The 22,423-nt window shown below is 42.5% G+C and overlaps 1 protein-coding gene across 2 annotated transcripts in view; it reads left to right on the top strand.

Annotated features, from left to right (window-relative positions):
* Positions 1–22,423, top strand: part of LOC121437223 (tRNA (uracil(54)-C(5))-methyltransferase homolog) — a 55,107-nt gene that overhangs the window by 20,126 nt on the left and 12,558 nt on the right. For both annotated transcript variants that reach the window (XM_041637084.1, XM_041637085.1), the window contains 6 exons: positions 16,471–16,617; positions 18,622–18,716; positions 19,108–19,322; positions 19,520–19,621; positions 20,685–20,804; positions 21,006–21,105. In XM_041637084.1, coding sequence (XP_041493018.1) covers positions 16,471–16,617; positions 18,622–18,716; positions 19,108–19,322; positions 19,520–19,621; positions 20,685–20,804; positions 21,006–21,105 — 779 coding nt within the window. The remainder of the gene's footprint in view (positions 1–16,470; positions 16,618–18,621; positions 18,717–19,107; positions 19,323–19,519; positions 19,622–20,684; positions 20,805–21,005; positions 21,106–22,423) is intronic.

The raw sequence follows: 22,423 nt of genomic DNA, 5'->3' as shown, positions 1-22,423 counted from the left end.
TGCAGGTCTCTGCCTCTGTTTCCATCAGTTGCTGGATGAAGGTTCTATGGTGACATTTAAGATAGTCAGCAGTCTGACTACAGGGCAAGGCCAGCTCTGGCACCCTCAGCTTTATGGCTTAGCATCTTATCTGGGGTCATCCTTGTGGATTCCTGGGAATTTCTCTAGTATCAGGTTTCTTGCTAGCTCCATAATGGCTCCCTCACAATCAAAATATCTTTTTCCTTGCTCTCCATCTCTGTCCTTCCCCCATCTCAACTATCCTGTTCCCTTACCCATCCTCTTTTCCCCTCCTCTTCCCCTTCCACCCTCCCTTCTCCCATTACCCCAAGGCTCCCAATTTTCTCAAGAGATCTTGTCTATTTCCCCTTCCAGGGGGATCTATATTTGTTTCTCTTAGGGTTCACCTTGTTACTTAGCTTCTCTAGGGTCGTGGACTGCAGGCGCATTATTCTTTACTTTACAACTAGTATCCACTTATTTAGTACCTTTACCTTTGGCTTTGGAAGATTAACATAAAGAGCTCTCAGAAGCAAATTCCTTTGCCTGTTTTCCATCTACAAATGTCACTGAAGTCTTTACTTCTCTTTACTTCTTTACTTCTTTTACACTCTTTACTTCTGTCTAAGTGAAAGATACAGTTCTTTCCCCTTGTCCCATAAAGGCTCATGCTTTTCTTTGTTTGGACTCATTCCTGCTTCTTAGGTCCCCTGTCCTTCATTGCACACCCCTTCTCCTGTTTCTTTGGCCATCCCCACCTCATAGCTCTTTTTGCTTCATGGTATGATTAATATTTCCCACCTTTAAGACATTCTAATGGTTCTTACTTATGTCTTGAACACTCTACTGAAACTGATCTTGCCCAAGCCATCAGTGAACTCAGTTTTGTCAAAGACCATATAAGCTTTCTGCCCTTAGCTTATTACTCTTGTTGTCTCTTCCTTTAGCACTGTATCTGTCTTATTCTATTTTCTCTCTGGAAACACTGCTTTCATTTGGTTTGTGATACCTATTCTCTGATGGCTTTCCTCCTAACTTTTTTTCTAAATACTTATTTTATGTGTGTGTGTGTGTGTGTGTGTGTGCGCGCGCGCGCGTGCGCACATGCCATTTGTGTGCAGGTGCTTGCAAACGCTCCCCTGGAGCTACCTGATGTGGGTGTTGGGAACTGAACATGGGTCCTCTGGAAGGACAACAAGCTCTTTTAACCCGTGAGCCATCTCTCCAGCCCGAACTTTCCTCCTGCCTTGTTGACTACTTCTTAGTCATTCTCATGGGATTTGTTTTTTGTTTTTTTTTTTTTTTTTTTTTTTTTAGAGGAGGGTACACCTCATGTCCTTGACTCGGACTGTGCATGCTCTCTCTCTCATAATTCTTCTTTCTAATGATTTTAATCATTTCATGTGCATTCCCTGCACGTGTGTCTGTGTGAGGGTGTCAGATCCCCTGGAACTGGAGTTACAGACAGTTGTGAGCCGTTATATGGGTGCTGGGAATTGAGTCCAGGTCCTCTGGAAGAGAAGCCAGTATTCTTAACCTCTGAGCCATCTCTCCAACCCTCTCATGGGATTTTTTTTTTAAAAATCAATTCTTTCTTATTATCATTGTTGGTGTCCCAGAGGACTCTATATTAGGCCTTCTTCTTTCTGAATATATTCTTGGGAGTTAGCATCCAATCTTAACTGGTGCCTTAAATAGATGCTTAATAAATGGATAGCTGTTACCTTGTATTTACATTATATAGCTGTTTTAAGCTTGAGGAACTTCCCAGAGACTGCTGAACATCCTTAAAAAGCCATTAATTGGAGATTTTGGAATCAGGGTTGTCCTAATCTGGTCTTCTCAACGTCTGTGCTGTTGCTGTTTTGTGTTGTGTTTATTTTCTCTTGTGAGGGGCCATTAGGTCCATTGTATCATGATTAGCAGTGGCTGTAGTGTCCCATCTACTAGGTACCATTAGTTGATAATAACCAGAATTGCTTCCACTGTCCCCTGGTGAACACAATTTCCTCATGCTGATAACCATGGTCCTATACTAAGCGCATCCTCTTATTTTCCCAAATGTTTCTTCCACAGTTTAGTTATTGGCATTCTAGTGGACTAGAAACTTACGTCATCTTAGTTCCTGTCTCAGTTTTCCCTTCCTCTTTGACAGCTAACCCATCTCCAAGTCTTTGCTTGTTTTACTATTGTAGAAATATCTTGAACCTACCCAGTTCTACACTTGAGTTCAAATGACCATTCTCTGTCATCTGGGCAATTGTAGCACGGATTCTAATTGGTCTTAATAAATAAAACTTCATGTCAGATATTAGGCAGTGAAAGCTGAGGGATCAGAGAAGCAGTGTGGCCAGCCACTAGGGAGACCTTTTACTTTTACCAATGTTCAGACCAAAGGGCTGGTCCTGTCCTCAGACTGCCTCCTCAGAATGATGTTTGGTGGAGACAGTTGCAGTCTGAGGATGCTGCTGAGCATTGGTAGAAGTAAAAGATTTCTCTAGTGGCTGGCCACACTGCTTCTCCGATCCTTCAGCTTTCACAGCCTAATATCTGACTCCGAGTTCTATTTATTAAGACCAGTTAGAATTCGTGCTACAGACTTCTACTTTAATGTCTGCACTCGTCTCCCTGGCTTCTTTTCTCATTGCATTCTCCTCCACTCAGAGTCCCGCCGTCTGTAAACTGATAATAGCATAGTGCCATTCTCCTGCTAAAAGCTCTACGTGGTTGCCTGGTCATTTTATATCTTTTTTTAAAATTACCCTGTTTGTATTTGTATGTGTGTGTTTGTGTATGCATGCACACACAGGCCGTGGCACGCATGTGGAGATCGGAGGACAGCTTCCTAGAGTTAATTCTCTCCTTCCACCATATGGGTCCCAGTGATCCAGCTCAGGCTGCCAGCATTGGCAGTAAGTGCCTTTATTCACTGATCCATCTTGCCTGCCCTGTCTAGTATCTTTTAGAATGAAAGTTTAAATTCTTTACCCTTCCACTTTCGGGTCCTCATGGCAAGGTTCCCAGCCTTATCTTTTGCCCTATGCCTGCCTGTTTTCTTCTCTCCATTTATACTGAACCCGTGCGACACTGCCATGCTATCTCATTCCTGCCTGCTTGCCCTCTCTTTCTAGAATGTTTTCAGTTTGCAACCCATCCCCATCACCGCCACTGCTATTTATTCTCCAAGATTCGCTTCAAGCATCAGTTCTATGGAAAGCTATATGCGACGCCTCAGTCTGATTAAGAATCCCTGTCCTCTGCACGTGGGTATCTCTGCTGCGCATCTCTTGTACAGCACCTGGTACACCATATTTCATTGTCTGTGGTTGCTTCCCACACAAGCCTGTGGAGGTAGCAGCTATGCGGTATCTAACTTTGTATAGCACCCAGGACTGATTCATACACAATGTGTGAGTTTGGCCCGTGTTGAGTAAATTAATACTTCTTGTTTTATCTGTGTTCTCACCTTTCCATCTATCTTCTTTAGATTCTTTTAAAGCACATTGTAGACGGATCACATAAAATGTGAACATTTTGATATGAGTTCTAGGAGAAAGAAATTACTTTTAAAAATATAATCTTATACCACCCGTAATATAAAATATTTGGTATTTAGATTTGATATTAATTTATCCAGTGTTTTGAATTTTTTTCAAGACAGCCTTTTTCTCTATGAAGCCTTAGCTGTCCTGGAACTCTTCCTGTAGACCAGGCTGTCCTTGAACTCACAGAGATCCACCTGCCTCTGCCTCTTGAGTGCTGGGATTAAAGGTGTGTGCCACCACCCCTGGCTTGTGTTTTGATTTTTCTTATAGTTGTTTTTCTCAAGTCAGGATTTTAATAAGATTTGTTCTTGGTATCTTTGGGGTTTGGGTCCAGGCTCCCCATAGATACCAATGTCCATGAATGCTCAAGTCTCTTATATAAAAATTGGTGTAGTGTTTGCATATCACCTATGCTTGTCTTCCCAGATAATTTGATGATACATGGGTTACTTGTAATTCTTAACACAATGTAAACGCTGTGTGAATAGTACATACCATCAGCTATGTAAGTAGTTGTTATACTGTATTGCGGACAAAAAAGAAAAGGGCTTGTTGATGTTCAGTGCAGATACCTTTTTAAAACATAGTTTAAAATAGTTTATTTGTCTTGCATATGGGGGTTCAGGGGTGTATGCATGAGTGTGAAACAGTACTGTGAAGATCAGAGGATGGCTTGTAGAATTTGGATTTCTCCGGTCACCGTGTGGGTTGGCTTACGTGGCAAGCAGCTTTGTCCTCTGAGACATATTGCCAGCCCATAGCACCACATTTTTGCTTTTCCTTTTGACTTTTTTGTCGTTTCGAGTCAGGGGCTTACTCTGAAGGGCCAGGCTGTCCTGGAACTCCCTGTGTAGCTCATGCTGTCCCCAGCCCTGCAGCTGCTTTCCTGCCTCAGCTTCGGAGAGCTAGGATTATAGGTGGGAGCCAATAAGCTTGACTTTTTCCGGTTTATAAAAAACTTAATGTTTTAATTTTGTGTGTATATAGTGTCTATACATTCATGGGTGTGAGGTGTGTGCACTTATGTCCATGTTTGCAGAGACCACGGGAGGGCACTGGGCGGTGTGCACCCCTGGCAGTGTGTGCCATATCTTGAGACAGGGCTCTTACTCAATCTGTACCTTCTGAGTTTTTGGGAAGACTGGATACTGGCAAGCCCCAGAGACCCTCCTGGTCTTCCTTGCCATCCTCCTTTGCTGGGATTACAGGTATATGCTACTATGCCCACATTTTCTTGTTTGTTTAACATGGGTGCTGGGACCCAAACTTGGGTATTTATGCTTGCACAAATGCCCTCCCAGACCAAGATTTTGATTTAAAAAAAAGATATTTATTTATATCATGGGTTCTCTCTCTCTCTCTCTCTCTCTCTCTCTCTCTCTCTCTGTGTGTGTGTGTGTGTGTGTGTGTGTCCTGGTGTCTCTGTCCCACACTGGTCTTGACCTCATGACTTAACTTTTTTTTCCTGAGAGAGTATTTCAGTATTTTACCTTGTAGCCCTGGCTGGCTGGTCTGGAACTCACAGGGATCTGTGTGCCTCTGTCTCCAGAGTGCTGAGGTTAAAGGACCTTGAACTGCTTATCCTGCCCTTTCTACTTCCTGGAGAATTACTACTGTGGTTATGGGCACCTGCCACCACACTTGGTTTCTATGGTACAGGGAATTGAACCCAGGGTCTTGTGCATGCTAGGCAAGCCTAGTCCCAACTGCACTACATCTTCATCTTAGTAGATTTGGTTCTCTTGTTCCTTTGATTTAATTTCATTTTATAATTTTGTGAAATAGCTTTGTGATTTTAGAGACAAATCTAGAAAATAAAGTTGCATTCAGAGAGGTCAAATTTTGCTGGGTGTGGCACATGCCTTTAATCCTATCCCAGCACTTAGGAGACAGAGGCATCCAGCCATCTCTGTGAGTTTGAGGCCAGCCTGGTCTAAATAGCAGGTTCCAGGATATCCAGGACTACATAGAGAGACCCTGTCTCAAACAAATAGAGAGAGGTCAAATATTGATCTCTGACCCTTCTTCCAGACTTTTCCCCTCTTTTACGGCAACATTTTTTTTCTTTTTTGTGTTGAAAAAATGTTAGCTATTTTAAATCTCCCTTTGTAGTTAAAAAGTGGCTATCTCTATACAGTGTTTTACACTTGGGATTTTAAAACACAGTCTCTCTCTCTCTCTCTCTCTCTCTCTCTCTCTCTCTCTTTCTCTCTCTCTCTCTCTCTCTCATGTAGACCAGCCTTGAACATACTATGTAACTGAGGATGACCTTGAACTCTCCTGAACATCCTACTTCTAAGTCCTAAGTGCTGAGATTACAGGTTATGGCACAGCTGGCTTGTAATTCCATTGAGAATATTATTTATATATTTGAGAATTTCATATATTTATACAATGTATTTTGATCATATTTCCTCACTACTATCTTTAATTCCTCCTGGATCCCTTCCCACATCTCTCTTCAAACTTTATGTCCTTTCTTTTATACTTCCTTTTTATAGTTGCATAGCACTATTGTGTAGACCCATTTTAAGTTTTTGTTTTTATTGGCATGGACAATTGCCTCCTTTCCATACTTGCTTAGTTTTCTACGAACCTTTTGCTAATTTTCCCCAGATGCTTTAGAAGCTCCGTCAAGCATCCATTAGTGTTTTCCATCTGCTCAATAGCTTCCGTTTGTTCTTCCCCAAAGACCTTTTCTCTGGAATCTGTCTTCCGGGTCCCATTAGGCCTTCTGCATCACTATCATCCTGGGACTTTTCTCTTAAATTGTGTGTGTGTGTGTGTGTGTTTGGGGATATATATACCTTTTGTATGACACTATTCCTGGGGAGACATGGTCAAATGTCTACTTATTCCAGGTAGGGAACCAATGATAGACCAAAGTGAGGATACCACCACAACTGAGCTTGGTGAACCAGTGAGTTTTATTGGAGTTGCTTACAGGAGTATGGGGGAGGAGCTGCTTACTGGAGCAGAATGACTCAAAGACAGCTGTATCATGGAAAGTCCACCCCAACATCCCATGAAAGCCGGAAACCTAGAGCATGCTGCACACTCTGCAGGCAGGTAAACAGTTTGGAGAGTGTCCTTCCAAGCAACTCAGTTGTTGAGCCTCTTACAGGTGGCTTGACTATTCTCTGGTTCTTCCAGGCAGCTTGGCTGATCTGCCTCTTCTAGGTAGCACAGTTGGTTTCAGGGTCTTCTAGGTATCCCTGCTTATCTGAGAGTGTCTCTCAGCAGTTCTCACTGCTTACACATGCTTTGGGAGGAACTGTCTAGTGAATCTGATCAGTTTTAGAGACTTCCTGAAGCCTTTGGGTTGTTTATTTTCTGAGTTTTTGATCATCCCTAAAGGATGAAATGTTTTACCTCCTCTTAAGATATCCTGCTGTTTCATCTCCCCTTTAACATCCTGTGTTTTAATGAACTTCTCTCCAAGATGGGGGGTTTTGTCTCTGGAAGTTGCTACACAGAAGCACACATGCCTATGAATGCATGCATATTGTCACTGTACATGTTGAGGCCAGAAGTATATGTTGGGTACCTTCCTTAATCATACTCCAGTTTAATTTTTGAGACAGATTCTTTCACGGAACCTGGAGCTTATTTACTTGGTTAGGATGGCTGGCCAATCAGCCTCTGAAGTCTTCCTATTACCCAAGCCAGTGCTAGGATTATAGGTGGCTGCTGCTGTACCCCACTTTTCTGTGGGTGCTGGGAACCCAAAACTCTATTCCTTATGATTGTATGGCAAGCACTTTACTGACTGAACCATCTTCCCTGTCCCCACATCCTTGGAATTTTTACTGCTGTGTAGTCTTTTGTCATTGTTATCTGTTTGAAGACAGTGCCTCCCTCTGGAGACCAGGCTGGCCTTGAATTTGACACAGTCCTGCCTTTGCCTCTTGAGTGCCATTTACATTTCTGTACCACCACACCCAACAGTCTTGTCTTTCCTGTTTCTTATAGCTTGCCTTGTCTTGCTTTCTTGGTTTGCACCTTCATTTGTCTAGAGTACAATCTCCCTCATCTTCTTGAGGAAAGGTATCTAGGTCATAATTGTTAGATTTTTACAGGTCTATATGTAACCCTTTTTTTGCCCTGAGATGACTGAAAATGTTTGTAGGTTTAAAATTTGGGGTTTGAAATCATTTGACCTTGTAAAGAGTGCAGACTGTATTTCGTGGCCATCTGGGCAGCAGTGTGAATGAGTCTAACAAATCTTGATCCTTTGTAGGTAATGCCTCCTTTCTTGGACATTTTTAGGGACCCTATCTATTCTTTCCTCCCTTCTTTGATGGTTGGGGTAGAGAGGGACAAAGCCTTGCTCTGTAACCTTGGCTGGTCTGGATACTCACTGCATAGACCAGTCTGATCTTGAACTTGTGGCTATCCTGCTGCTTTTACCTATCAAGTGCTTGGATTACTGACTAGGGAGGACTGTCTTTATCCCCAGAATTTGATGACCGTGTGGCCCATTCTTTATTTCATTGTACTGACAGTTCTTAGGCCTTGTTCATCTGGAAACTAATACTTCAAAATGTAGGGACTTTTCTTATTTCTTTGAGTACCTCCATCTGTTCTGTTTTCTGTGTTCTCTTCTCTTTCTCCCTCTTCTTCCCTTCATCTTCCTCCTCCTCTTCTCTCTCCTATTCTTTTTTTGGTTTCTTGAGACAGGGTTTCTTGGTGTAACAGCCCTAGCTGTCCTGGAACTCATTCTGTAGATCAGGCTGGCCCTGAACTCACAGAGATCCACCTGCTTCTGCCTCCTGAGTGCTGGGTTTAAAGGTGTGTGCCACCACTGCCCGGCTTGTTCTCTTCTTTCTCTGTATCCTGTTCTTTGAATCTTAGAGTTCATTGGCTGCTTTTATAACCTTTAGCACTTTCTTGCATCATATTCTCCAACTTTTTGTCATTGTGGGAAGTTCTTGACTTAAATGCCAAACCATTTGCTGATTTTCTTTTATTATTCTGTTACTTTAGCATCTTATTGTTTTTAGCAATATAGCACTCACCCATCCATCTATCTCTCTAACATCTGCCCCCCTTTGGGATTTCTTCCTTTTTAGTTTTGTATTTTATCATGGTGGCTTCACTCAGCTTTGCTGGTTGTTGATATTTTAAAAGCCAGTTGGGAGTTCGCTGTTTCTTGGGTTCACTTCTGGTGACTGTAGGGATAGCTGTAGTATTAGGGGCAGCGGGGCTGCATCCCCAGCACCCTGGCTGCCTGCTCGGCTAGCTTATGCCCGAAATAACAACACACAAACTGTATTCATTTAAACACTGCTTGGCCCATTCTCTTCTGGGCTAATTCTCACATATTAATTTAGCCCATTTCTAATCATCTGTGTTGCGCCCCTAGGTGCGCTTACCGGGAAGATTCTAGCCTAGTCCATCCTGGGTCGGAGCTTCATGCCGGGAGCGGGGCATGGCGTCTCTCTCAGGCATCTGCTCCCGAGAGGAGAGCTGTCGAGTCTGAGCTCACTTCCTCTTCCTCCCAGCGTCCTGTTCTGCCTACTCCTCCCACCTATCTTTCAACCAATAAAATGGGCCAAGGCAGTTCCTTTATTAGCCAATGACCTTCCTCCATCAGATAGCTCTCATGTTTCTGTTAGTCAAGATCAATAATGTAAGGCTATTACTTTCTCCAAAGAATCACCTTCAAATCTCCTGCCTAGTTACCTGTATGCAAAGGAGACCTGAGGTCCTATTGTTAGTGTTACAGACTTACCTAGACTCTTCCTGGATCTATCTCTTCATTTTGTAGTTTGTATAAAAGGTTTAGTGCTTTGGTGGTTTAGTTTTTTCCTGAGAAAAGAGCCTCCAGTCACATGATAGAAAAAGGTCACAAGATAGAGCAAATTCTTGGTTAGATGAAGAGGTGAATTTGTTTTCCTTTTAAGATCCAATCATTATTTTATGTGTATGGGTGTTTGCCTGCATGTATAGCTGTACACTGCATGTACTTAGTGCCCATGGAGGCCGGAACAGGTCATTGGATCCCCTGGGATGGGAGTTCTGTTTGTGAGACACCATGTGGGTGCTGGGAATTGGGCCTGGGTCCTCTCCAAGAGCAACTGGTGCTCTTAGCTGCTAAGCTTTCTCTTTACTTCCCCACTTTGGTGCAGTCTTTCCATGTAGCTCAGGCTGGCCTGTATTCCAGACTGGCATCAGATTTATACTTCTGCCCCACTCTCCCAAGTGATGGGATTAGAGGCACCACTTATTTCCCAGTTTTGTGTTCAGATTTTTACTCAAGCACTGATTTTAGCCATGTACTTTATCACATCACTGTCTTCTGCAGTATCTTGTTCTTTAGAAAGAATAGTTTATTATCCGGGCGATGGTGGCGCATGCCTTTAATCCCAGCACGCGGGAGGCAGAGGCAGGCGGATCTCTGTGAGTTCGAGACCAGCCTGGTCTACAGAGCTATTTCCAGGACAGGCTCCAAAGCCACAGAAAAACCCTGTCTCGGAAAAAAAAAAGAATAGTTTATTGAATACACTGTAAGGGAGCAGTGGGCTGGGCAGAAATTACAGTACTACCTGCATCCATTCTACAGTACTTTATACCTGCAAGCATGAGCCTTTCCTGGACTGTATGGGGTGATCAACCTTGTATCTTTTCAGGTTCCTCTTTCAGTTTTGAGACTGGATCTTGCTATGTAGCCTAGGCTAGTCTTGAGCTTTCTATCTCCCCAGTTCTGCCAAGATTATAGGCATATGCCGCCACTAGCTCATCTTTTTGTCTGGTTTATTTTATAACATTACTTTTTTTTGGTGTATGAGTGCTTTGCTTACGTGTGTGATATGGGATGTCCCTCTGTATTTTGTGAATACCGTTGGTGAATAAAGAAACTGCTTTGAACCTATAGCAGAGCAGGGCAGAACTTAGGTAGGCAGGGAAAACTAAACGGAATGCTGGGAGAAAGAAGGAGGAGTCAGAGAGAAGTCATGGATGGCCGGAGATAGACACTGGGAACTTTACTCAGTAAGCCACAGCTATATGGCAATATACAGATTAATAGAAATGGGTTAAATTAATATGAGTTAGCCAATAAGAAGCTAGAGCTAAATGGGTTAAATTAATATGAGTTAGCCAATACGAGGCTAGAGCTAATGGGCCAAGCAGTGATCTAATTAATACAGTTTCTGTGTTATTATTTCAGGTCTAAGCTAGCTGGGCAGGCGGGAACCAACAAGTGGCCTCTCTTCTCCAGCATATGTGTGTATGTGTGTCTGGTAGCCATAAAGGCTAAATAAGAGCAATTCTATGAGTGTATGTGTGTGTGCATGTGTGTGTGCGTGCCTGATACCCACAAAGGCTTGCTAAGAGCATTTGGGATATGGCTAACTTTCTTTAGAAAGTAACATACATACTCAGGTGAATGTTTACTAGGTAGTAAGGAGGAAAAATTATTAATAGTAGGCAATGAGGTGGAAGTTAACAGGCCATATTGTGTAGTGAGAGGTCATTTGTTCCTTACCATTTATTGTGAGTGAAATGGGAAACTATTGAAAGTTGTGGTGGGCAGGGGATGTCATCATCTATAACAGGAGGAACAGGCTGCTTGTCATCCCAGCCACCCTGCTACCTTACACCCGAAATAATCACATAGAAACTGTATTCATTTAAACTCTGCCTGGCCCATTAGTTCTAGCCTCTTATTGGCTAACTCTTATATCTTGATTCAACCCATTTCTAATAATCTGTATGTCATCATGAGGTCGTGGCTTACCAGGAAAGATTCTAACCAGTGTCCATCTCGGACAGGAGATCCATGGCATCTTGACTCTGCCCTTCTTCCTCCCAGCATTCAGTTCTGTCTACTCCACCTACCTAAGTTCTGCCCTATCAAAAGGCCAAGGCAGTTTCTTTATTCAACCAATGGAAGCAACACATAAACAGAAGGACCTTATACAATCATCAGATTAGTTTTTAATTGGCTCACTTGGATTGTGCGTCTTTCCCCCTCTGGTTCCCCTATCTCTTAAATAGATCCCACTTCTGCTTTCATGCATTTAAAAAATCTAAATTTTTATATATATATGAGAGAAAGCATGACATTTGCTTTTCTGGGTCTGGCTTCTTTGGTTTAATATGGTAATCTCCCCTTCCATCCATTTTCTTGCAAATGATATTTCATTTTCCTTTACATCTTAATAAATAAAAGTCCATTGTGTATTATATGCCATTTTTTGTTTTTGTCTGTCCCTATGCTGATGGACATCTAGTCTGGCTCCACATTTGGACTATTTCAAATAGTACAACAATAAATATTGATGTGCAGTCATCTCTGCATTATGCTGACTTGGATTCCTTTGGGCAGATACCTTGTGCTGTGATCTAACTAGATCACAATGGTAGTTTTGTTTTTAGGTTTTTGAGGAACCATACTGAATTCCAAGTGGCAGCATGAATTTATACTCCCACCAACGTGTTTAAGTCTTCCCGTCCCTGAGAGCATTTGTTGTTGGTCTTCTTGCTGATAACTATGGTGATGGGGGTGAGGTAGAGTCTCAGTGTATTTTTAATTTACATTTCTGTGCTGGCTAAGGATATTGAGCATTGTAAATATGTGTGGGGTTTTTGCCATTTTTATTTTTAAGAACTGTCTAGTACATTTGACTATTCTTTGATTTTTGAAAAATATTTGAGTTCGTTATATAGTCTGGATATTAATCTCCTGTCAGATACACAGCTAGCAAAGATTTTTTTCTCTTGTTCTCTTGTTTTCTCCTTACTCAGTAACTGTTCCATTTGTTGTTCAGAGAATTTTTTTCTTGTTTTTCAAGACATGCTTTCTCTGTGTAATAGTCCTGGCTGTCCTGGAACTCTCTGTGTAGACCAGGCTGGCCTTGAGCTCAGAGATCTGCCTGCCTCTGCCTTCCAAAGGCTGGGACTAAAGGTGTGTGCCACCACCACCGGTATTTGTTGTTCAGAGACTTTTAATCTGACTCAGTCAATGGAGATATTTTATTAGCCAATTTATTTTATTAGACAATTAGAAATTGGCCTTAGCCAATTTCATTGTTATGTGAACACCATAGAGTGTACTTATACAAACTTGTGTGGTATAGCCTATTACACACTTCGACTCAATGGTATCAGTTGAAGCTGTTCGTAGAAGCAGAGTAAGCAAAAGGACTTAAGAATAAGAGAAAGTGATAGAATCACGAGATGTTGTAAACACTGGATGTATGAGGCTGCTGCCAGTGTAATTCAGTGTTTATACTTTACAGTGAACGCTATTTGTATGAGTAATATACTAAGAAATGATAGAAAGTATAATATACAGACTACATAAGGCAGTTAACAATCATATTATCATCATCAAGTATTATGTACTATACATCATTATATGTGTTGTTCTTTTATATGATCGCCAGTAGAGTAGGGTTCGGTTGCACCAGCAGTCTGGGAAAAGAGGATGAGCTCGTAAATGGGGCTGAAAAGGAGCAGCTAATGGGGTCAAAGGAAGCAGGATAGTGGTGTTTTGGGAGCCAAAACATGAGAAGACACATGCACCAGCTGTGTCCAGTGTTGCTGAGGATGGACCATTGGACTTCGGGACCTTAATGCAAACAGTTGAGGTGGAGTGGTGGGAACCCTATTCAAGTGGTTAAATAGAAGAACGGGAGACAGGATATATACAGTTCTTGTGAGCTTGGCTACAAAGTGAAAAAAAGAAGCAGACTATTAGTCAACAGGGAGTATGGATTCAAGAAAGATTTTCTTTTGAAACAGGGTCTCTTGTAGCCCAGGGTAGCATCCAACATACTACACAGCTGAGGATAACCTTGAATTCTTGGTTTTCCTGATTCCATCTCTCACATTATGGTATTGCAGACATGATGCCTGGCTCCTCGATTTTAAAAAAAAGATTTACTCATTTTGTATGTGTGAGTGGTTTTGCCTGCCTGCATGTGTGTGTACCATGTGCATGCCTGATGCCCACAGAGGCCAGGAGACAGTATTGGATCCTGCCATCTCAGTGCTGGGAACCGAACCAAGGTCATGTAGGAGAGCAGCGCGTGTTCTTAACCACTGAGCCATTTTTCCAGCCCCTCCTTTCTGTTTTTTGAAAGTGAGAGAGTGAAAGAATACTTGTCTGTTAATGGGGATGATCTAGCACTAATACCTCTAGATGTGCTAGAAAATGACATTTCAGGGGAAAAAAGATAATTGTTTGAACAGTGAGCTTAAATAACAATACATTTTCTAACATTTTAATTTAATCTGAGTAGCATTTTTAGCTAGAACATGCTGTTATTTTAATTAGAAGATCTCTTGAGTCTTATTACTTAAGTGTTCTTATATAAAAAACAGGACTCATTCTTCATTTTACAATGCTCATACAATGATGGAGTTGTAACTCGTAGTTCCTTAAACATTATTTCCAGACGAGGCCTCATTTTTCAACAATCATCTTTCTAAGACCTCTGACATTTGGATCTCGCTTCCCCAAAGCATTTCTTTTTAACCAGAAAGTAAATAGCAGTTGAACTTGTCTTCTAAAAAAAATTCCACAATGGCACTGGGTTTTGATCCTACTTCATGTTCTGGCTTTGTGGGAGCCTAGCCAGTTTGGATGCTCACCTTCCTAGACCAGGATGGAGGGGGGAGGACCTTGGACTTTCCACAGGGCAGGGAACCCTGACTGCTCTTTGGACTGGAGAGGGAGGGGGAGAGGAGTGGGGGGAGGGGGAGAGGAGTGGGGGGATGGGGAAAGGAGTGGGGGGAGGGGGGAGGAGTGGGAGGCTGGGAGGAGGCAGAATTTTTTTTTCTCAATAAAAAAAAAAAGAAAAAAATTCCAACCCCAGGATTCGAAAAATATGTTCAGTGTAGTTACACTTAGCTTCTGTATAGGAAATTACAGGAAAAGCGATAAAGCGTAGCTTTTATTGACCTTATCTTTCTAGGTAGCGCTATTTTTCATATAACTTCCTCCTCGCTAGATAATCTGGGGTCTCTTTGAAAATGTAGTAGACCTAGATTTCATGTAATATGAGAATAAAAGACATGTGTAAATCAGACAGTGTATCCTATTGTAGTACCAAGTGGCTTCTGTTTGAAAAGTTTACTTTTATTGATTTTTGGGAGGGTGTGGTTTTAGGGATCAGGCCCAGGGCCTTGTGCACGTTTCCAAGTCCTCTACCAATGAGCTCTATCCTCGTTCTTGACTTTAAGGGTTATTTGAAACCATAACAACTAAGTAGAATTGTGTTCAACTTTCATTTTCCAGGAGGAAATGGAGGATTGGGGTGAGCTATAGTATAGCTGGCGTCTGATTGTATGTTATAGAAATGATAGGCTTGCATCAGGAAGCTATAAGTAGGAATAAATCACAGCAGCTTAGTCAGGCATTAGAAAGTGCTGCCAGGAATAATTCACAGAAATGGCAGGTTCTTGTATTTAGTATCACACATAGAATAAACTAAGGCCTTATATCTGAATAGGTTCTCTATTTATTCATTCATACCACTTTTAAAAATATTATTGAGCATGTATATTATGTGCCTGTTTGAGGATATAATGCTAAACCTTCATAGAACTTATAGTTTAGAATATTAAAAAAATGGGAATGTCCTCCTTAAGGTCGTGGGGCAGGGTTGGTTGCATAGCTCCGGCAATCCTGGAACTTAGGATCCTCCTGCCTCAGCCTTCCAAGTGCTAGGATTATAGATGTGTGCATTAGCACAGCTGGCCAAGGAGCATGTTTCTGTGTCACTTTTCTCCTTAGGGCTACTTAAATAAATTACCACAGGCCCCAGGTATAAACAACAGAAATTTAGTTCCTTCCTGTCTGGAGTTTCAAGTCTTAGATCAGAGTCTGAAAGGTTTGTTTTTTCTCCTCTGGCCTATGCTCAGCTTTATACTGTGGCCCTACGGGGCCTTTTCTCTGCATATTTAGCCCTTGTGTTTTTTGACATGTTCACATTTCTTCTGCTGCTGCTTCTCCTCCTCCTCCTTCTCCATCCTTTCTCTGTTTTCTTCCTTCTTCCTTTTAGACAGGGTCTCCTGTAGCCCAGGCTAGCTTCAAACTTTTATGTAGTCAAGGATGACCCCGAACTTCTGATCCTCCTGCTTCTTCCTTCTAAGTGCCACCCATGCCCAGCTTTTAAGCAGTGCTGAGCTTGGGAAACCCAGTACTTCCCGCCTACCAGGCAGGTGCTCTACCAGCTGAGCTATATATTCCTACCCCTTCCTATAAAGGTACTGGTGAGATTTGATTAAGTGTGCTTAATGGTTGTCTTAGTTTGGGTTTCTACTGCAGTGAACATAGTGACCACAGCAACTCTTATAAAGGAAAACATTTAATTGGGGCTGGCTTACAGTTTCAGAGGTTCAGTCCATCATGGTGGGACATGGTGGCTCGCAGGCAGACATGGTGCTGGAGAAGGAGCTGAGAGTTCTACATCTTGATCCACAGGCAGTAGAAGGAGATTCTGTCCAGTGGGCGTGGCTTGAGCATATATGAGACCTCAAAGCCCACTTTGCTACTCCAATAAGGCCACAGCACCTAAGAATACCACTCCTTATGGTCCAAGCATTCAAACACATGAGTCTATGGAGCCATACCTATTCAAACCACCACAATGGTCTCTTTTTAGTTTAATCACTTCTTAATTTTGTGTACTTTTGGGAGTCTCTCAGGGTAGCCTAGGATTATGCTAAACTTGAGATTCTCTGACCTCAGCTCCTTGAATCATTGAAGTATGTTGACTACCATCTCTGGCTTCCTTACTCTCTTCATTAAGGGTCTGTTGGCAAATGCAGTCATGCTCTGAGGATAGAGGGGTAAAGGCTTCAACACATACACTTTGGGGAGCATAGTACAGCCTCAAACAATGACCCAGAATGAATAATGAGCTATTGAACTTGTTCCTTCTGCCTATATAAAACATCAGTTTCTTCTTAGTACTATGAAGTATTCCTTCGACAGTCTTCAGTGGAACCCTGTCTTCTGTTTCATGAAGGTGGACACTGGCGTGAGCTCACAGTTCGAACCAATAGCCAAGGACACACAATGGCTATCGTCACTTTTCATCCCCAGGGATTAAGTCAGGTAGGCCTACCAGGAAAAGAAGCCACTTCTGTAGTAACTCTACTATGCTCCTGGGTCTTTTGAAAGTTTTAGAGCGGAGAGCAAAAGCTACTTATCCACAGAATATTTGTGTAGGTTAGCGGGCAGGTTTGAGGATGAAGAGGCGTTGGTAAGAATATAATTTAACCATATTGTTGGCATAATGAAATGACAAAGATTGTGGTTAAGTTACCCAAGGTAATTATTGTACATGGACTCTCAAGTATTTTCACATAGTAGTAGACTCTACCGCATCCAGAAGCGATTCCCATAGAGATTTGCATGTCTAACTTTTCTAATCTAAATACTTTGCACACTCTGCTCATACAGTGGCGAGCCTAACAGTTCTCCTGATTATGCTTTACATTTGTAACGCACTTAGCACTTTCAGACAGTGTTCTGGCTTGCTATCTGTTTCTGTGATAAAAACCATGACAAAAAGTGACTTGAGGAAGAAAGGATTTATTTTACCTTACAGCTCACAGTCTATCTTGACTGGCAGTCAGAGAAATAATTCAAGGCCGGAACCTAGGCGGCAGTAACTGAAGCAGAGGTCATGGAGAAATGCTGCTTACTGGCTTGCTCCCTATCGCTTAGTCAGTTTGCTTTTATTTTGAGATTTAAAAAAATATTTGATGTGTATGAGTATATGCTTGTATGTATATTCACCATGTATATGCCTGTGCCCAGGAAGGTCAGAAGAGGGCTTTGGATCCTCTGAGACTGGAGTTACAGACAGTTGTGAGCCACTGTGTGAGCACTGGAAATCGAACCCAGGTCCTCTGCAATGGCAACAACTGCTTTTAACCACAAAACTTACTCTGCAGCTTTCAGTTTGCTTTCTTATGTACCTGAGTACCACTTTCCCAGGGATGACACTGCCCATAGTGGGCTGGGCTTTCCCACAGCAACCATCAATTGAGAAAATGCCCCTTAGACACGCCCACAGGTTAGTCCTGTGGAGGCAGTTTCTCAACTGAGGCTGCTCATTGCTAAATCACCTCAGCTTGCATCCTGTTCATAAAACAACAAGAGCAGAACCCAGCCAGCCCAGATAATCTCACATGGAAACATCCCTACACGTAGTCAGTTATCTCAACCAGTTTATGAAGTTGTTGCCGTCCTCATTTGATAGAATGCCAAATGGAGGCATAGTCCCATGGAAGGTTAGAGTCAGGAAACTACAAAGCTAGGATTTGACCCTGAATCCTTTGATTCCTGGCCTGGTGTTTAAAATTCTGTAGCTCTGACTTGGTTGTAACCTGTGTCTGTATGCCAAGCTTGTCTATAGTGATTAGCAGTATTAGAATTCTAATATGTTCTGTAGTCAGAAAAAAGGGAAGTTCATTATTTACCATGTTCATTATTTTCCTTTTACATTTAATTGGATGTCAGAGAACAACTTGGCATGAGCCGTTTCTCTCCTTCCATCCTATGGGTCCCAGGGAGTAAACTCAGGGCATTGGGTTTGATGGCTTTTAAAGCCTTACCCCCTTAGCCATCTTGCCAGCCCACCACGTTATTTTTCTTCTGTTTCCTGGTTCATTTCTTCTAGGACTCACATCTTCTGAGGTGATATTTGAGTGGGTGTTTGGGAGAGCAAAAGTGGAGAAGTATGAAGGAATTTGAAAGGTTATTTTCTGTGCACGATGGGACAGGAGCTTAGTTTAGCTTCTTGTTTATAAGAATTACTCACACTTTCTCTGGAGAACTATTAGAGGCTCAAACTAGAGAAAGTGCCAGTTCTATTGTATGAGATTTGTCAAAAGCTGAGAAGCCAAGCCGCGCTTTGACTGAGATGTGAAAATAGCCTGTTGTTGTTGATTTTGCCCTGCAGAACATTGCTTTATGCTAAGTGTTATTTATAATAGAATTTGAGAAATGTGTCTTCTTGTGTGACTGCTTCGGCTGACTATTGTAGCTATCGGCAAGAGAATGTGTCAGGGATGAATCTTTGCTTGACTCACGAGTTCATGTTCTGGGCAGGAGGAACTGTGTGTTCAGAAGTTGACCTTGAAGGACTTTTTCACTAAAGGCCCTGGAGCTGTTTGTGAACTGACTTCACTCTATTTCCAGGAAAGGTATGCCAGCCGGAATGCCTCCTATGGCTGCAGGCTTGCCATAAGCCTGGCTTTGTACTTTGCTGATGGTGGGCTACTGAGAGTGGAGGTGCAGGCTAGTTAGACCTGGCTTTCACACACCAGCCACATCTGGGAGCCCAGGCTAGACTAGAAAAGTTAAGTGGGGTATGGTAGCTTTTAACTTCTCACAATCAAAACAAAGCGAATGTACAATGGGAGTGTGCACATGCACCTTCATCCCTCAAGAATGGAGATCGAGCAGAAGTCTCAGGGCCGTGGTGAGCAAGCTGTGTCTTCCAGCTGAGAGGCTTGGGATGCCCCTTCCAACCAAGCAGTAAGAGGCAGAAAGGTCTGCCATTCTAAAATGCTGTCTTCCTTTATTCTGTCCTAGCACCATGACCCGTTGCAGCCATCAGCAGTCCCCCTACCAGCTCCTGTTTGGGGAACCCCACATCTTTGAAGATCTTCTGGGTTTGAAGATCCGCATCTCTCCAGATGCCTTCTTCCAGATTAATACCTCTGGCGCAGAATTGCTGTACCAGACCATTGGGGAGCTCAGTGGAGTGAACTCCAGTACCATCCTCCTTGACATTTGCTGTGGAACAGGCAAGTGGAGGCTTTAGGAAGAGTCTGTGTGTTGTCTAGCTCTCAAACGCCATCTGCCTATAACTTAGGGCCTTTGTGAGGGTGGCAGGGGAGATAGTGTTGATGGTCTAAATATAACCATGTTGGTTTATGGTCTAAGTATAACCATGTTGGTTTAAAACACAAAAGTCATTTCCTCTTATTTCTTACTTCTCCAGGTGTGATTGGCCTTTCTCTGGCTCAGCGTGCATCCCAGGTCCTTGGCATTGAACTGGTGGAGCAGGCCGTACAGGACGCCAGGTGGACTGCAGCCTTCAATGGTACCTAAATCTGATTCTGGGGAGAAGTAAAGGAAATGTCGTTGAGGGGCTGCAGCTGTAGCTCAGTGGCAGACTGCTTGCTTAGCATGTGTGAGATCCAGAGGTCCATTACCAGCATTGCGAAACCAAACAGAAATGCAGTTGTTTCTAGGCAAAGGGAAACATATTGTATCCCCAGCTTATAGGGAGGCAGAGCGCTAGAGTACCGCACTTGGATTTTGATGTTTTCTAGAAGACGTCTTAATAACTATTTCTTTTTACATTCTATAAAGAGCCCAAGGGAAGTATGAGCCTCGTTTTTTGGAAGGGAAATGGAGTATATAAGAGAAGAACATGCGCTACATTGGACCCTGAGTATCAGAGCCTAATGCAGTAGGTTTCAAATGTAGAATTTTGGCCTGGCATTGCAGTGAACACCTTTACTTCTAGCAATCAGTAGACAGAGGCAGAGTCAGGTGGATTTCTGTGTGTTCAAGGCCAACTTGATCTACATAGGGACTTCAAAGCCATCCAGGGTTACATGGTGAGGCCCTGTTTTAAACAAAATAAAACAAAGCTGCAGTTTTTAAATAGAACCTTTGTTTAAATAAAATGACAAATTGCAATATGGAAAAGAGTTTGTCTTCTTTCCTTTATTCTACTTCCAGACAATTCTTTTATCTATTTATTTTTCTGTGCAGCCCAGGCTAGCCTTGAATGCCTTCTCTCTTTCTTTGCCTAACCCGCGGGTGCTGCAATTACAGACTTGCAGACAGTTTTCGAGACACCAGGTGAAAACTAGTGAGGGAGCAGGACGAGGACTCGAGTGAAGATCAAGGTTTTTGCTGTGGTGGAGATACTTCTTCCATGCCGTGTATCTGGTGGCTTCAGCTGAAAGGCTCATCCAGACTTTCCCAGGGAAAGGGCTTGCAGCAGCTCCAAGCGCATTGCTTTCTGTGCTGTTCAGAGGTCCACTAGAACCAACGGGAATGGCAGGAGCCTGGCTGCTATGTAGTTCGGTAAACCTGAAGCTTCCCATTTGTTGGCTTCAAGTTATGATGTCACATGCTCCTCTCTTCCACAGGTGTCACCAACTGTGAGTTTCATGCTGGTAGAGCAGAGAAGATTTTGCCACAGTTGTTAAAGTCTCAGAAAGATGAGAAGTTAACCGTTGCTGTGGTCAACCCTGCCCGTGCTGGACTGCGTAAGGAGGGAGGGCATCTTGGGTGTTCCTCGCAGTGCCCACCAGTTCTCTGTCTTTATTCCCATCCCAGGCTAAGGGGCTTCCTGTGAGGTAGCCCTGAAGCAGCTTCTCCTCCATTCCTTAGCAGTCCTGCTCAGCATGAACTTTGGAATAATGGACAACGGTGGGTTAAGTACATTAACAAGGTGTTTACTCCTTCAGATTACCAAGTGGTGCAAGCCATTCGGAACTGCAGGGCCATCCACACTCTAGTTTTTGTTTCCTGCAAGCCCCAAGGTGAAAGCACAAGGAACTTCATTGAGTGAGTCTTGGGACTTTTTTTCAATATTATTTTTTCACACGCTGGGGAATATGGCTCATTTGGTAGAATAACTAGTTGTCATGCATGGCACCCTGGGTTTGATATTCAACACTATGTAAACCTGAGCAGGGTGGTAGAGGCAGGAGGATTAGAAGTTCAAGATCATCCTTGGCTACAAAATGAGTGAGGTTGAAGTCAGTGTGGGATAAGCAAGACCCAGTCCCATTTAAAAGGCAAAAACCAAAATTATTTTTTTCGAAACATCAAAGTAATCTATACTTTCTAAGTACAATTTGGAAAGCATATAGAAACATAAAGAGAAAAGAAAAGAGCATACCACTTTATTTTTATTTTTTGTTTTCTTGAGACAAGGTCTCACTATGTAGCTCTAGTCCTACAACCAACTCTGTAGACCAGGCTGGCCTTGAACTCACAGAGATCTGCCTGCCTCTGCCTCTCATTTGCTGGGATTACAGACATATGTCTCTACACTCAGCTCAATATACTAGTTTAAAAATAAATTCTCTTTTTAAAAAGTTATTTGTATGAATCTGAATAAGTTTATGGGCAATACATATTTGTACAAGCCTGTGCTGGCCAGAAGAGGGTATTAGATCTCCTGGAACTGGAGGTCCAGACACTTGTGAGCTGCCATGTGGATGTTCTGAAGCAAACTTAGTCCTTTGTTAGAACAGTTAGTGGTCTTTACTGAACAGCTTCTCCAGTTCCTGCTAATATCACTTTTAAGAATGAATTATAGGAACCAGGCTAGGGGGAGAAAAGCAGATACTCACTTTGAGTACAAAATTTAAAGAGGGTACCAAGAATTTTAATGATCAAAGTAAAATTTTAATATAATATATTAGAAAATCAACCCTCTCAAATCATGAAAGACAAAATTTGTTTTAAAGAATTTAATGCCAGGTATGATGACCTGAGCTTGTAATTCCATCACTAGGGGAGTCAAAAATGGGTGAGTCCTTAGGGCTTGCTGGTCAGCCAGTCTAGCCCAAGCAGTGAGCTCCTGGCCAATGAGAGACCTTATCTCAAAGGAGGTGAATGGCGTTCCTAAAGGTGACACTTGAAGTTACCTTCTGGTCTTGATGCATACACATACATACACACAGGCACACACACACACACACACACACACACACACACACACACACAAATAAATAGGGCACTGGATTTAATTCCCAACCAAAAAACAGCTGATTAGCTTTTGAAAAGATTCTGCATATGAGCAAATATGTGGTATTTGTCTCCTTGGCTTATTTTATGTAACATGATGCCTTCCACTATCATTTTATTGTAGATG

This window comes from Microtus oregoni, unplaced genomic scaffold (genome assembly GCF_018167655.1).
Source record: "Microtus oregoni isolate MIOR12 unplaced genomic scaffold, Mior012 000050F_ref0000143, whole genome shotgun sequence".
Taxonomy (NCBI): Eukaryota; Metazoa; Chordata; class Mammalia; order Rodentia; family Cricetidae; genus Microtus; species Microtus oregoni.
This window is presented reverse-complemented; position numbering and strand designations above follow the sequence as displayed.